Source organism: Amblyraja radiata, chromosome 17, assembly GCF_010909765.2.
Source record: "Amblyraja radiata isolate CabotCenter1 chromosome 17, sAmbRad1.1.pri, whole genome shotgun sequence".
NCBI lineage: Eukaryota > Metazoa > Chordata > Chondrichthyes > Rajiformes > Rajidae > Amblyraja > Amblyraja radiata.
In genome coordinates, this window is record NC_045972.1 from 19116857 (window position 1) to 19133019 (window position 16163).

Genomic DNA, 16163 nt, shown 5'->3' on the forward strand with positions numbered 1-16163 from the left:
CCCACAAGAGCAACCCTCTGAATATCACCACTGTAAAGTTCATAAGTTATAGGTGTAGAATGAGGCCATTCGGCCCATCAAGTCCAAGCTGTTATCAGGCAAATGAACCATCCTACAACAACTAGCGAGCAGTCCGGAACTACTATCTACCTCATTAGACACACTCGGACTATCTTTGATCAGGCTTTAAAGGCTTTATCTTGCACTAAACATTACTCCCTTTATCATGTATCTGTACACGGTGAATGGCTTGATTGATTAGCACACAACAAAAGCTTTTCACTGTACTTCAGTACATGTGACAGTAAACTAAACTCAAGTCTAGTCCGCCATTCAATCATGGCTGATCTATCGTTCCCTCACAACCCCATTCTCCTGCCTTCTCCCCATAACCCCTAACACCAGTACTAATCAAGAATCTATCACTCTCCGCCTTAAAAATATCCATTGACTTGGCATCCACGACCTTCTGTGGCACTGAGTTCCACAGATTCACCACCTTCTGACTAAAGAGGGTCCTGCTCATCTCTAACTCTAAACAATAATAAATATCCAGGATTTCAATTGTGCTCTAGCTATCTGCCTACATAGAGGTCAATTGCTTAAATTATCAATCAAGGTCTACATCTTTTGCAAACAAAATTATATGAAAAATAAATGTTAAGACAATCTGCATGGATCATGAAGAATGTTGTTTTTTGTTTAAGAAGTGTTGTGGTTTAGGTTTATTATTGTCATATGTACCGAGGTACAGTGAAAAGCTTTGTTTTGCGTGCTGTCCCAACAGATCAGCTATGTCATACATAAATACAATCAAGTCAAACTCGAATACAATAGATTGAGCAAAGGGGAAGATACAGAATGCAGTATATAGTTCTCAGCATAGTAGCACATCAGTTCATGGACAAAGTCCAATGACCTCAGTGGGGTAGAGGTGAATCAGACAGTACCCTAGCTTATGGAAGGACCATTCAGAACCCTGATAATAGAGGGGGAGAAGGTGCTCCTGAGTCTGGTGGTATGCACTTTCAAGATTCTGTACCTGCTGCTGAACGGGAGCAGGGAGAAGAGGAATGACCGGGGTGGGACAAGTCTATGATTACGTTGGCTGCTTTTCCTAGGCAGCGTGAAGAGTGAACAATGGACAAGTCATGTCTGGGTGCCACGTCCATGATTTACCCATGAGTGACCCCATGCAGCCTCCAAGCCAATCACACAGAAACTGCATCTGTGAAGCCGGTCAGAATGCCAAAAACAATTAGGCAAGAGGAAGCACATTGTTGTGTTTTTTTAAGAAGCTTGCTATGCACAAACCTGCTGCTGTTTCCCAGCTTACATGTTTATTCACTTATGGGATCTGTTTATTGCTGCAATATATCCTGCATGTATTGCCTATTCCGAATTGGCCCCGAGTAAGTGGTCGTGAGCCAGTACCATATGGATCGTACATCCACAGTGTTACTGATTGATTCATTCAATGACTCAGCATGGAAACAGGCCCACGCCGACCATCGATCACCAGCTCACAATAGTTCTAAGTTATCCCACTGTCACATTCACTATCTACACACTGGGCCAATACACAGAGGCCAATGTACCTACAAACCCCCACATTCCTGTGCTGTATTGCTCTATGTGTAGGAAGGAACTGCAGATGCTGGTTTACACAGAAGATAGACACAAACTGCTGGAATAACTCAGTGGAACAGGCAGCATCTCTGGAGAGAATGAATGGGTGACGCTTCGGGTCGAGACCCTTCTTCGGACTTCAGTCTGTATTGCTCAATGTTCTATGTTGAAGGCTCAACAGATAACTAGTCTATGTGTGTGGTCTTGTAGGTAAATCATTATCTATATAAACTTGTCTTAATGCCAAGTAAAGATTAACATAGAAGATGGTAGTCATGATCAAACTCGGGTCTTTGACGCTATAAGGCAGCAATTCTACAGCTGCGCCACTGTGCCTTCCCCTTGGAAGATGGCAGCCATGTAAAATATATATTTAGAGTTGTTCATTTTGAATAAAATCAGAGACTAAAAGAAGGAGACTTACACAAGTGGCGAGGAACGCGTTTCATTAAAAAAATATATCATACAGTAGCTGTGCAATTTTAGGAACATTTTAGATTCCACTTCACAAAATATGATTGTGTGCTGACTAATGTATTCCATCAAAAGCACTCAGGACAAAAGAACCTGATATTTGAATTTAAATTTAAAATTGCTGCGTCAATTGCTGGAGTATTTGGTTCACCATAAGAAAGTGATCTAGTCGTTGCCTGCTGTCAGAGGAGGGAAAGTCCAAGTGCTTCAGATGCCAGAGATTGGTCACCTCTCACCAGTGCTTAAATTTAAGCAAACATGCTTTTTAAGTGTCGATCTGAGACAACAAGAATCTTCTTATGGTTTGGCAGTGTATTTGGACAAAGAAAAACTGCTACTATACAGATCTATGCCACAGGCAGGAGCGGCAGTAAACAGAAACCAAGATTTGAGTAAAGGCGTTGATTAACAAGCACACATTGACACATGTATTGATAATACTGCAAGGTGTTTGACAATTAATCAAGGCACCTTACCTGAGCAAATTCAATCAGATGGCATTGATGGGAAGTGATGTTACAGTGAAAACCTACTTTGGTGAAGTCCCTTTGACATCAGGGCAAATGGTGTGTAAAGTGCAACACCACAGATAACCATACAGCTACCCACCATTGTAGCAGACTCTAAACAATGGGCATCTTTAATGGGAAAGGAACTGTGGAGGGGATAGATTATGTTTCACTCTTTTTTTCTCCTTATGTGATGCCCTTTTGTCTCCCTTTCCTCTCGAGCCTTGGTCACTTACTCCACCTATCTGCAAATCAAACCCCCCTTACCTGTATCCACCTACCACTTGCCAGGCTTTTACCCACCCCCACCTCTCTTTTCCTGCTTTCTCCCGCCTACTTCAATTCAGTATAAAGAAGGGTCCAATCCCAAAACGTCATCTGTCCATTCCCTCCACAGATGTTGCCTAACCCGCTGGGTTACTCCCCAACCTTATGTTTTGCTCAAGAATTCAGCACCTGTAGTTCCTTGTGTCTCCATCTCATGGGAAGGAAGAACAGCTTTTGTTCTGACAATGGAGTGCCATAAAATGGTTAGGAAGGAACTACAGATGCTGGTTTACACCGAAGATAGATACAAAATGCAAAAATGGCACACAGTAAGATAGGTATTACTTTATGTTTGAAGGTGGTTCAACCTGAATAATACAGAAATTCATATTGTAAAGAAGAACCATAACACACCGTGTCTTTACTACTGTTTTATTATCATTCATACAGGTTGCTTCCCTAGCTGTTCGTGGTCTGTCACCGGAGCTAGAGAGAGAGATACAGGGGTGGGGAGGTTACAATTATACTAGTGATGTGGGGAGTGGTTAGTAGTGGTGAGGTCACTATATTAAAGGTACATGCACAAGTCATCTACACATATTAGACTAAATGCACAGCCAATGTACTGCATGCTCAGACCAATGCCATATGCTCTAAAGCATCAAGTTGAGATGGAGATGGATAGACTTGAATAGAAAAGTGTGCTTGTAAAATTGACCAGGATGAGTTGACCATATTAATGCTGATCATACATAAAACAAACAAACAACAAGGCTGCATGAAGACATCAAAGTCAACCACACTAAGAATAGAAAATGGACAACAAGCACTGGCCACTCGGCAAGAGCTGTATGTGGAGTTAGCTGAATGAAAGATATTGATAAAATTAGACCTCTCCCATCCCTGTGCACAATCGAATGTTGGCAATGAAAGTCAGCACTGCCTGACCACCAACACGCACAATGGGCTTTACTCATACACAACGTTACCTGAAGGCTAATGTTAAAGGATTGGTAACTACATTGCCTGGTTCGGCAACTTGAATGCCCAGGAATCAAGGAGGTTATAGAAACTGGTGAACATTGTCCAGTCCATCATGGATACTGACCTCCCCACCATCAAAGGAATCTATAGGAGGCAATGCCTCAAAAAGGAGTGGACTCGATGGGCCGAATAGCCTAATTCTGCTCATATAACTTATGAACTATCTCTGCATGTGACTGGAAGGGCTGGTAGCCCTCCATTTGAAAGTAATGGCAACTAATTTTGCCTGCTGAATGTAGCACTGAAGGGCCAGTCCCACATGGGCGTCATTTGCGCGTCACGCAGGTGGCCACGCACCATGCGCACATAATGCACGCCATGCGCGCGTCATGACGCACGCGTCTTATGCCGTGATGCGTAAATGATGTCGCGTAAACGACGCGCAAATGACGCCCAAGTGGGACAGGCCCTTAAAGGAGTGAAACTGCCAAGTTCATCAGAGGTTAACTCCATGTTAATTCTCAATCTGAAGCGAACAGTGAGCTGCTTAAATAAAAACTTATCTGACTTTGTTTCTGTGGTTATGTAACTTTGCCATCATCTACTACATTTTTTTTCTTACACTTTACACTTATTAATGAATCCTTGTACCCTGCCTTCGACTCAATATGACATTAAATTACAAGTCTTCATTGCAGTAACTGTTGGTAAAGATCTGTTGTGCTGTCATTGCAGTGAGCTCCCAGTAGAGGCAGTGCAGCCCATTAACATCAGAGTTTTCCCAGCTAGAAAAAACAGGCACCTCTGAATTCCACACTTCTACTGCATTACTAAATGTGATGATGAAATATCAAAAGTATTCTTTTAAATAAGGAGATTGCATAGGAACAGAGCTCTACCTTGCTTAATTACTGACTTTGTCTTCAAAACCCCCATGAGTCCTTCACTGCCCCATTTAGTTTTCATTCCCCTCACACCCATAGATGATGCCACACTGGGGAGAAGACAAATACGGGGCAGTTCTGTGAACTTCAAGTCTGAGAATGGAACTGCACAATAAAGACATTCACTACTGAGACCCACTTACGATGGGAGAGTTGGTGGGGAAGTACCCACAGTCGATTTTGCCAGATGGTCGCTCATTCAAAACTGTCTTACATGCAGCAGGTGGCAATGCTTGTTTACCCTAAAGTTTATTCAGGCAGTCCCTCAGGATCAAGCACAGCTTGCTTGTACTCCCACCTAGTGGGATCTGACATGGCTGATGAAGCCAATGTGAAAATGTGTACCATGTTCTCCAACCTAGACTGGCCAGAGTCTGGCAAAGCCTCATACGTGAAGTCTTCATCTTAATTTTGAAGCCCTCCAAGGTATTGCTTCTCTCTATATCCTGTTCTACTACCCTCTGGATATTTCTCTGACTCTACGACTCTATGTCAGAAGTTGAGGGGAACCTTGATAGACGCATATAAAATTATGAGAGGAAAAGATAGGGTAGACACTCAGAACCTATTTCCCAGGGTGGAAATGTCCAACACTAGAGGGCATATTTATAAGAAGAGAGAGGAAGAAAGTTTAATGGAGTATTGTGGGCCAGGTTTATTTACACAGAGAATAATGGAGGCCTGGCACCCATTGCCTGGGGTGGTAATGGAGACTGATACGATAGTGGTGTTTAAGGGGTTTTTTGATAGGCACATGGAAGTGCAGGTAGTAGATGGATATGGTCTTGTAAAGGCAGATTAGATCAGCGGAAGTTGGCATCATGTTTCGGCACAAACATTGTGGGCCGAAGGTCCCGTTTCTGTGTCATGCTGTTCAATGATCTCCATGAGTGGTCAGTATTATGTTATCTGTGATTATACTACTATGTGAGCAGTTTTGGGCACCATATCTCAGGAAGGACTGGAGAGGGTTCAGAGGACGTTTCCAAGAATGATCCCAGAAATGATTGGGTTAAACTGTGACGAGCGTTTGACAGCACTGGGCCTGTACTCACTAGAGTTTAGAAGGATGAAGGGTTGAAACTTACCGAATAGTGAAAAGCCTGGATACGGTAGATGTGGAGAAGATGTTTCCACTAGTGGGAGAGTCCAGATCCAGAGGCCATAGCCTCCAAATAAAAGGATGTACATTTGGAAAGGAGATGTGGAGGAATTTCTTTAGTCAGAGGGTGGTGAATCTGTGGAATTAATTGCTAAAGATGGCTGTGGGGGCCAGGGCAATGGGTAGTTTTAAAGGGCAGATTAACAGATTCTTGTTTAGTAAGGGTGTCAGGCATTACGGGGAGAAAGCAGGAGAATGGGGATGGGAGGGAGAGATAGATCAGTCATGATTGAATGGCAGAGTAGACTTGATGGGCTGAATGATCTAATTCTGCTCCGATAACTTATGAAGCACCTTGAGTATTTTACTGTTAAGACATCAGCAGTTGTTAAAAAAAACATAAGCAGTTACACAAAGGTTACAAGGCACGGGTGATGCTGGAAATATGAAATAAAACACAAAATGCTGGAAATGCTTCGCACAGAAGTAAATCAATGAGAGACTAACATTTTGATGTGTGTTCAGCAGAGCTCATATAAGCATGTGTTATTGGAATACCCAAACTGGTAACTTCCTATCAGCACAATGGAAAACAGGTAATGCTCGAAATCACAGGCATCCATCAATAATTTATAGAGAGATACAAAAAGCTGAAGTAACTCAGGATCGAGACCCTTCTTCAGACTCGACCCGAAACGTCACCCATTCCTTCTCTCCAGATATGCTGCCTGTCCCGCTGAGTTACTCCAGCATTTCGTATCTATCTTCGGTTTAAACCAGCATCTGCAGTTCTTTCCTGCTAATAATTTATAGGTGGCGCTCTCCCACTTTAATTATCTGTACCTCCAGGAGAACAGCTTGAGATGGTTTTAATCACACTAAAGCAATACTTTGCAGCAACTAGAAAAACATCATTAGTTCTCAGGATGACACCTTAAGCACAGACTGTGAGATGTTTATAATGGTGTTAAATATGATACATGCATATATTCCACCTGACTGAGCCAATTAAGTATCTTTATAATGCCTCTGGTATATCCCAGTGAACTACTTGCTGACATCTGTAAACGTGAACAGATCCAAAACTCTGTTTTCCATCTCCTAACTCGCACTGGTAACTTCCTATCATCAACCTCTGCTGTGCTTATTGATATACTTACTCTGTCCCCCAATCTAGGAAAGCTTCAATTTTTTAAAAAGCTTAGACTTGCTTTCATATCCTTTCATGGCCTTCCCCGTCCCTCAATCAATGACTCCTCACCATAGCAACCTCCAAGATCCCTGTATATCACAGATTGTAGTATCATGTCCTGTCCCAAAAATAGGCACAAAATGCTGGAGTAACTCAGCGGGACAGGCAGCATCTCTGGAGAGAAGGAATGGGTGACGTTTCAGGTCGAGACCCTTCTTCAGGTCCATTCCTTCTCTCCAGAGATGCTGCCTGTTCCGTTGTGTTACTCCAGCATTTTGTGTCTATCTTCGGTTTAAGCCTGCATCAGATCGTCCTGCCCAGAGTTTCACTCCTCTATTGCTGAGTTACTGCAGTACCTTGTGTCATTTTTGTTTATAATTCTCTCACCAAGCTTCTTGTTTAACTTACTATAATATCTGCTTTCATGGTTCAAGGTTAATTGTTGACCAATAACTGTCCTGTGGGGCAATGAGGGGCTTTGTAAAATATTAAAGATGCCACATAAACAGGAATTATTCTTGGTGTTGATTTACATTCTGTGTTGTGTTTGTCATCTCTCGCGGAGCTCGATAGAGGTGTCACAACTGAACTCTGCTCTCCTAGCTTCTGCAGACGTCGTGAGTCTAGGAATTCAAGTGTTTACACATTGAACCCTATGTCCCATCTGTCACCACCACTCATTCAGTTCCATTCTTCACGTTCCTTTCCCATCAGATTCCAGGATGTGCAGCCTTTTGTTCTCCACTCCTCACCTCACAACCTCTGTCGCCATTTCAACCCTTCTCTCTCTCCACCCTTCTCTCTATATGTTACCTGCCAAGCAACCCCTCCTCACCCATATCATCCACCTACTGCTTGCCAGCTCTTGCTCTACTCCCGCCACCTCTTTACACTGGGCTCCAAATAGGCTGCCAACTATTTAGACAAGGGGACATTATTTTTGACGTTGCACTACTAGTGTCTATTTATTTGTCCGTTTGTTATTTTATATATACACTGAACTATTTTTACAGATACCGAACTTATTTTTATATATACTGAACTTACGTTTACATATATGTTGTGCTGCTGCAAGTAAGAATTTAACTGTTCCATTTCAGGACATATAACAATAAAACACTCTTGAGTCATGGCTCCTTCCCCACTGCCCTTAAAATCTAGTTGAAGGGTCTCGACCCAAACCCATACAGCCACACTAAGTGAAAAGCAACAATACCATTTAACCCAATTTAACATAGACATCCACCTCAGTGGAATCCACATTCCTCACTGTGATGGAAGGTAATAAAATTCAGTCATCTTCCTCCTTTGTGGTGGTCAGGGCCTTTGATACCTCAGCAGTTGCCGCTACTAGCGGTCCGATGTTCAAGCCCTCGCGTCGAGATGATGGAAACTCCGGCTTCGGGACGAATTGGAACAATCTGCGGCATGGAGCTCCTGAGTCGGCTTCTTCTTACTGGAGACCGCGGCTTCATGGTGTTAAAGTCCACAGGCCCCGCGGTCGGAGCTGTTCTTCTGGCGATCCTCAGCAAAAGATTGCCCGCTCCGCGATGGTAAGTCCGCGCCACCCCTGCGGCTTGAAGCTCCGGGCCAGTCTCCAGGAAATTCATGTAGTCCATCTTTAGGCCTTATGGTACGTGTGACAAGATGTCAAAGGCTATTTGATAGCCCAGCAGGTGCAACAAAATCTGCTACCTAATAGAGTGTGGCAATGGCAATGGTGAACAGGTTGATAAATGAGCAGCTAACCTTCCTGTAGTGACTATCAGTCCACTCATCAAGGGTTTACAAGTCTGAAGTCCAGTCTGAAGATGGATCCTGACCAAAAACATCACCTATCCATGATCCCCAAGGATGCTGCCCGACTCAAAAATAGACACAAAGTGCTGGAATAACACAGCGGGTCAGGCAGCATTGTTAATACTGGCCAAATTAAAGACACCATAAAATAGAGGATCCCTGCACTTGTCAGAATTGCTTAACCTTTGTCAGCTGAAATTTACAGGCTTTGGATGGCGTCAGCCAGTCTAGGCTCAGACTGGTATGCAGGATGGTGAGAGGTCCAGGTGTTCTCCTGGTTTCTCCTAAATTGATAAAATGTATAGCAGTTTTGCAAACAAACCCTAAATGCATCATTTCGATTGGATCGCTGCAAGGGCATTGTAAATAGTATAAATAATATTGCGAGATGTTCATCCTGTTGGTTGATGATTGGTCAAACTGTTGAACCTTGGAGAAACTGTTTGAATCTCAGGGCACATGTTTCAATGTTTTTACTTGCTTGCTTCCTTCCTGAAGCTCTGTTTGAATATATTGCATGAGTCACTGTATTATTGGGTTAGGGAAATGTAAACCATGTACTGTGTTAATTGATATCCGCTATTGGACTGTATAGAGACCACCCGCATTGGTTCGGCCCCTCAAGGTTCGGGGACCTATAAAAGGTCGCTCCCACGAGGTCCTGTGTCGATCTTCTGGGAGAACGGTTAGAACTGCGTGACTTCCTGGAGTGTCTCTGCTTGCACGAGGCTAGGAGGGCTTGGCTAGGCAGATACAAGGATCGAACCAGCGGTGGTTAGGTATAGTAGTGGGGAACTGTTATAGTGCTTTTTCCAAAATAAAGTTTAGATGCGCAAGTGCTCGACTCAGTATTTTATTGACTGAAACTAGACTGGGGGGGAAGCTTAGAACGAGCTATTTACAGCATCTCTGGAGGAAATGGATGGGTGATGTTTTGGGTCGGGGCCTTTCTTCAGACTGAGTTGAAGTTTAGTATAGTTTAGAGATACAGTGCAGAAACAGACCCTTCGGCCCACTGAGTCCGTGCTGGCCAGCAATCCCTGTACACTAGCACTATCCTACACACACTAGGGACACTTTACAATCTTTACCCAATTAACCTATAAACCTGTACGTCTTTGGAATGTGGGAGGAAACTGGAGCACGCAGGGAGGTCTTCACTGACATGAATATATCCAAGATTACCAAAGCAAGAGAGGATGGAAATTGCACACAATCCATCAACCTACTTAGATTTGTCAATTCCATAGCCCTGCAGGATTGAAACATGACGACTCGGCTTAAAGAAAGTGGCAACTGATGAACCTGGCAACTGCAGCAAAGTCAGCCACAATAACCCAAGGCAAGATTGGTTAGAACTTGATATATTATAATTGAAATGAAAAAAGGCAAATCATGTTGATCTAATTGCTAAAATGTAACAGAAGGTTGAAACATATGGTGCAGTTAATGTTGCCTACAGGCACTTTAAATAGGTCATGGAGAGACATGGCATGGAAACAGATGTTTATACACTAATCCAATCCTAACCCAAATTCTTCTTCTCATACTTCCATCCACTTCACCACCCTCCCCACCAAGGTTCTAATTCAGGGGGAATTACAGTGGCCATGTAATTTACCAAACCAAAAGTATATGGAAGGGAACAGGAGCATCAGAGGAAATCAACAGTCACGTGGAGAACGTGCGAACTCCACACAGACAGCGTGGAGGTCAAGATTAAAGGTAGGTTTGCTGGAGCTATGAGGCATCAGCTCTACTTGCTGCGCAAAGCTGCAAATAATGGATTTAGCAAAATGAACCTATATGGGGCACGAGAACCTGTGGGCCGGCACAGTGGAGTAGCTGGTAGAGTCACTGCCTCACAGCCCCAGAGAACCAGGTTCAATCCTGGCCGAAGGTGGGTGCTGTCTGTGTGGAGTTTGCTCGCTCCCTGTGTGACCACGTGGGTTTCTTCCGGAGGCTCGGATTTCCACCAACATCCCAAAGACGTGCGGGTTTGTAGGTTAATTGGCTTCTGTGAATTGCCCCTAATGTGTAGGGAGTAGATGTGAAAGTGGAATAACATAGAATTCATGTGAACGCTAGATCGATGGTGGGACAGGAAACAGGAAATCCTGGATATACTCAGGAATTTTGGAAGATGACAGTCAACGCATCTTTCAGAACCCGAGGTGGAGATCATCGGTTACTGAGCACCCATTGGCTTTCAACCTCATCGCTTTCTTTCATTTATTTTACACATGCTACTTTCTTTCCGCTCCTCTTCTCGCTGCACATGTTGTTCTTCACTATTTCCAGGACATTTTCAGTCCCTCATTTCGTGAATACAATATATATTTTTTAAATTCCTCTCCCGATTCCTCAATATAATTTCTCCTTCCTTGGACTAAAGCACCTATTAACTTTTTCAATGTTTTCTTTTTATGTATCAATTGAGGCTGTTATAGCCTTTTTATGTTTCTTATTGAAACATTCCTGTATTCTATTTTCTGTTTCCTTATTAATTTCTTGGTCCTTCGTTGCTGAATTCTGAAAACTTGCCAAACATTAGACACTGCTTTTTTTGGCAACATTATAAGAATTTTCCTTTAATTTAAAACTATCTTTAACTTCTGTTAGTAGCCATGGTTGAACCACTTTCCTGGGGGAGAGGGGGAGAGGGGGAGGCTACATTCTGTATTAATTCGTCAAATGGTAGCCATTGTTTGTTCAATGTCATACATCTTAATGTAATTTCTCAGTCAACCATAGACAACTCACTACTTATGCCTTTGTATTTTCTTTAGATTTGCAGCCCTAATTTCAGATTGAACTAAATCACTTTCAATCTTTATATAAAAGTTGATTGCATTCTGATTACTTCTACCCAAAAGGTGAGATTCTTTATTAACCCTTCCTTAATCAGTGTACTAAATCTTCCCATGCAAATTCCTTAACATAATGATCCAGAAAGTGTTTAAAAAAAAGAATCCCAGTTCCACACTATTACTCATAATTTGGTTTGTCCAATCTTCCTATAAAGTAAAATCCCACATGATTCCTCCAGGAACATTTTCTCTGGAATGCCGATGGTTGAGTAAAGACCTGATGGAAGTAGAAAAGGTAGGGAAGACAATAAACAGGATAGACAGAACCTTTTTCCCAGGGAGATGCCAAAGACTAGATGCCAAAGACTAGAGGGCAGAGCTTTGAGGTGACAGTCGCAAAGATTAAAGGAGATGTATGGGGTAATGTTTTTTACATAGAGGATGCTGAGTGCCTGCAATGCACTGCCAAGGGTGGTGGTGGAGGCAGATAATGTAGAGGCATTTAGGAGGCTTTTAGATAGGCACATGGATACATCACCATCCCTGAAGTCTCAGCTTCCCTCCTCACAGCTGCATCTGGTGGGACAGTGCAAGTGCTGAGGTTTCTCCAGCTCTACCTTCAGTACTCCCATTCAAGCTTCAATCAGCGCCTTTTGTTTGTCAGCATTGAGTAATTCTGAAGGTGTTCCAAGCAGTGTGACTGCCTCCTGTTCCCCACCCCCATTCCTCAACACACTGTGTCCTTTGCGCCTTTAAATGCCATTAAAAATATTAGTATCTGATAATGTATACTTAGCATAAAATATACTCCCATAAATGGCCGTTTTAATTGGGGGGCTTGGGCTGTGACAATAGACAATAGATGCAAGAGTAGGCCATTCGGCCCTTCGAGCCAGCACTGCCATTCACTGTGATCATGGCTGATCATCCATATTCAGTACCCCGTTCCTGCCTTCTCACCATATCCCCTGACTCCGCTATCTTTAAGAGCTCTATCTACCTCTCTTGAAAGCATTCAGAGAATTGGCCTCCACTGCCTTCTAAGGCAGAGAATTCCTCAGATAATTGGAATTATCTGGCTCAACCCAAGTCTGAACAAGGGGCTCAACAAGTCTGTCCATTTTCTGCCGCTGAGTTCTTCCACCATTTTGTTTATTGCTTAAGATTTCAGCATCTGCGGTCTCTCGTGTCTCCCCAAAGAAATATTGAGCACCACATTGCTCAGGTTATTGTTATAACTGCCCAGGCCAGAATAGCTGTCCTACATAAGGTCATAAATTATAGTAGAATTAGGCCATTCGGCCCATCATATCTTCTCCGCCATTCAATCATGGCTGATCTATCTTTCACTCTTAACCCCATTCTCCTTCTTTCTCCACATAACCCCGTAGACAGTGACCATACAACCCATTGACCAATAAAGTCCAACAGTTGCATCGCCTGCCATAAATATGCACAACTTATTCTTCCATCAATATGCAAAGAGGGTCTTTCAAAGCCAGTAGTAGAAAGGAATATTGTTCTTTTACTTAATGTACCTCAGTGGACAAGTTCAAGGAGGCATCTGTCCAAGATCAAGATGCCAGAATAACATGCCCTAAACATGGCTGAATGTCTGCCAAGTTGCTTGTTTGTTGTACATGCCACCTCTCAGTTACATTTACAGCAGAAATATCAGCAACAGGCCTAAAGCATAACACAACAAAACTGCAAAAGAGCTCAAGGTTTCTATTCATGAAAGAAATCAAAGCCATTCAACCCAATGGCTGAAAATACAGCCATGAAAATAAAGGTCACCATCTCTTTAATGTGGGTACACCACCTTGTATCCAACATCTCTTTACTCCCAGATATATCAAAATCTGCACAGTCATACCATGTCATGTTATGCCCTTTGCCTAAACAGTTCTTAGTGTCAGGCCGTAACCCATTAATGATCAATTTACAAACCTGATGAGATGCCTGTCCCTTTAAGGCAGGCAACCCTACATTTTTTTTCCACATGAATAAAACACCAAATTCAGAATAGACATCTGCAATAAGAGAGGGAAACAAAAGACTTGGAAAGATGGAGGTGAGAGGGAACACTGGCAGAAGAAGACGAGAATATGATCAGTCTTTCTGCCCTTGTCACTGAAAGAGATCACATTGAAATCACGACCTTGGAATGGATTTGATGACTTGGATGGTTTTAAATGCGGAACCTCTCCACACACAGGAGCGGGACTCCAGCCAAAGTATAGCGTCAGCTGGAGGATTTACCCCCCCCCAAAACATAACAACAATCTCAAGCCTTGACTATTTGACGGTTACCACAACAAAACGACTTTACCACCAACCTTCTTTGGTTTCAGCGCATAGATGACTGGGCGTTTAGTGGGTCCAGAGAATCTAAACAAAAATCCCTACATTTAATCTGCCATAGATAAATTCAAATGTGCTGTTAGTATATTTATTGGGAATATTAATAGCAGTCAGCAAGAGGAAGGAGGTGGTTGTAATGATCTTGCAGGGAAATGTGACCCCGCAGCCTCCATGCACTGCAATGCCACTCGTGTCTCAAATCGCTCAGCAAATCTGCAGAGATCGCCATCGGCGATGGTGTAGGCTGTTACTCCCCTGCATATATCACGTACCTTGGTCATCCCAGTGCCCATGGCTGGCAGGCTCTGATGTTACCAGATCTGCAACGAAAAGACGGCGTGTCAGCAATTTAATAAGCAATTGCAAAAAGCCACAGAAAACTGGAGGCTGCCTCTCTATAACGGAGGAAAGGTCTCACTACCGAAACGCTTTCGGCGATGGTCGAGTGGGTCTCGACTACATGTAGCACAGTCACCCCCTTTGGCCGCACATGAATCCCGTTTCACTTCCGGATTTCCTAGCACACACATCAACACACTGACATCACCACTGGGCGGTTCCAGTTGTAGTTAAAGGGACAGACTCCGCCTCTCTTCAATCATTCCATAAAACTTCAGCAAGGATGCCACCTGCACCATATTTCAGTTTAGTATGGGCTTCTGAGATTCGTCGAGCGTGCAAACAGGTCATTTGCCCTCGCCGACCAACATGCCCCACCTATACTTGTCCCACCTATCTGTGTTTGGCCCATATCCTTCTTTACCTCTGGTATCCAGGTACCTGTCCAAGGTACCTCCGGCAGCTCATTCCATATACCTAACACCCGTTGTGTAAAAAAAATGCTGATCCTATGGTTCAGTTTAAATCCCTCCCTCCCCCTTGTTGGTCAGAAGTGGTGTCGAGGTTAGACCTGTGTAATGTAATCAAGGATGTTCAGGTCAAGGACAGAATTGTAGTTTGGGAAGTTCTTTAAGGTTTATCTTCCATTAGCTTTGAGGGCCTCTTGATAAGTTCATCATTTTTATTAGCTCTTGCCCTAGTGGACCATAGTGGACCACTGAAAAATCGATACACCATGATTGTCATTTACTAGACCTCCAATGCTCTTTCCGCTCATCTTCAATTCCGTAGGTTAGGGAACTCAGTCTTTGTGTGCTGAGGGAGTGGTTTATTTTCTCTTAAGGGATGACGGTGTTTACAAATGCTTTCTCGTTGCGGGTAATTGAGCATTTCGATTGCCTTATCATTCACATCAACACTGTTATATTATTTGATTTTAAAGAGGTCAAGATCTTTTTATGGATAGTGCTAATGACAGAAGTCAAGGCATTTAAGGTGCCCTGGATACACTACAGCTTCTTTTGGTTGGGTGCCTTGTCTGTGAGTGCTATTTAAGAACTTTCTTTGCAGAATCCATCAAACCTTCAGCGTTGATTTTGTTTGAGACAATGTCATAGAAACATAGAAAATAGGTCCAGGAGTAGGCTATTCGGCCCTTAGAGCCAGCACCATTATTCAATATGATCATAGCCGATGTCCAAAATTAGTACCACGTTCCTGCTTTTTCCCCCATATCCCTTGATTACTTTAGCCGAATAAGGGGGTTGGGTGTCAAATGGGATAGTCGAGGTTGGAGTTAAAGGGAAAGGGTTTCTTAAATGTGTGAGCGTAGAGACAGAGGGGGTGTAAAATGAGGGTAGAAGCAATAGGTAGCAAGGTGAAAAGTAAAAGTGGCAGGCAGACAAATCCAGGGCAAAAATCAAAAAGGGTCACTTTTCAACAGAATTGTATAAGGGGTAAGCGTGTTGTAAAAACAAGCCTGAAGGCTTTGTCTCTCAATGCAAGGAGCATTCGTAATAAGGTGGATGAGTTGAATGTGCAGATAGCTATTAATGACTATGATATAGTTGGGATCATGGAGACATGGCTCCAGGGTGACCAAGGCTGGGAGCTGAACATCCACGGATATTCAATATTCAGGAGAGATAGACAGAAAGGAAAAGGAGGTGGGGTAGCGTTGCTGGTTAGAGGAGATTAACGCAATAGAAAGGAAGGACATTAGCTTGGAGGATGTGGAATCGATATGGG

The 16163-nt window shown here is 43.1% G+C and overlaps 1 protein-coding gene and 1 long non-coding RNA gene across 2 annotated transcripts in view; both read right to left on the bottom strand.

Annotated features, from left to right (window-relative positions):
• The window catches only part of dusp22 (dual specificity phosphatase 22), an 83496-nt gene extending 68887 nt beyond the window's left edge, over positions 1 to 14609 (bottom strand). The window contains exons 1-2 of the mRNA XM_033035819.1: positions 14497 to 14609; positions 14348 to 14395 (exon numbers count right to left, since the gene is read on the bottom strand). Coding sequence (XP_032891710.1) covers positions 14348 to 14368 — 21 coding nt within the window. The 5' untranslated portion in view covers positions 14369 to 14395; positions 14497 to 14609. The remainder of the gene's footprint in view (positions 1 to 14347; positions 14396 to 14496) is intronic.
• LOC116982553 lies at positions 921 to 13936 on the bottom strand. The gene is made up of 3 exons (XR_004414491.1): positions 13926 to 13936; positions 9379 to 9385; positions 921 to 1045 (listed from the first exon to the last, which is right to left on the bottom strand). It is a non-coding gene; the product is annotated as an uncharacterized LOC116982553 (long non-coding RNA).
• Positions 14610 to 16163: the final 1554 nt, after the last annotated feature.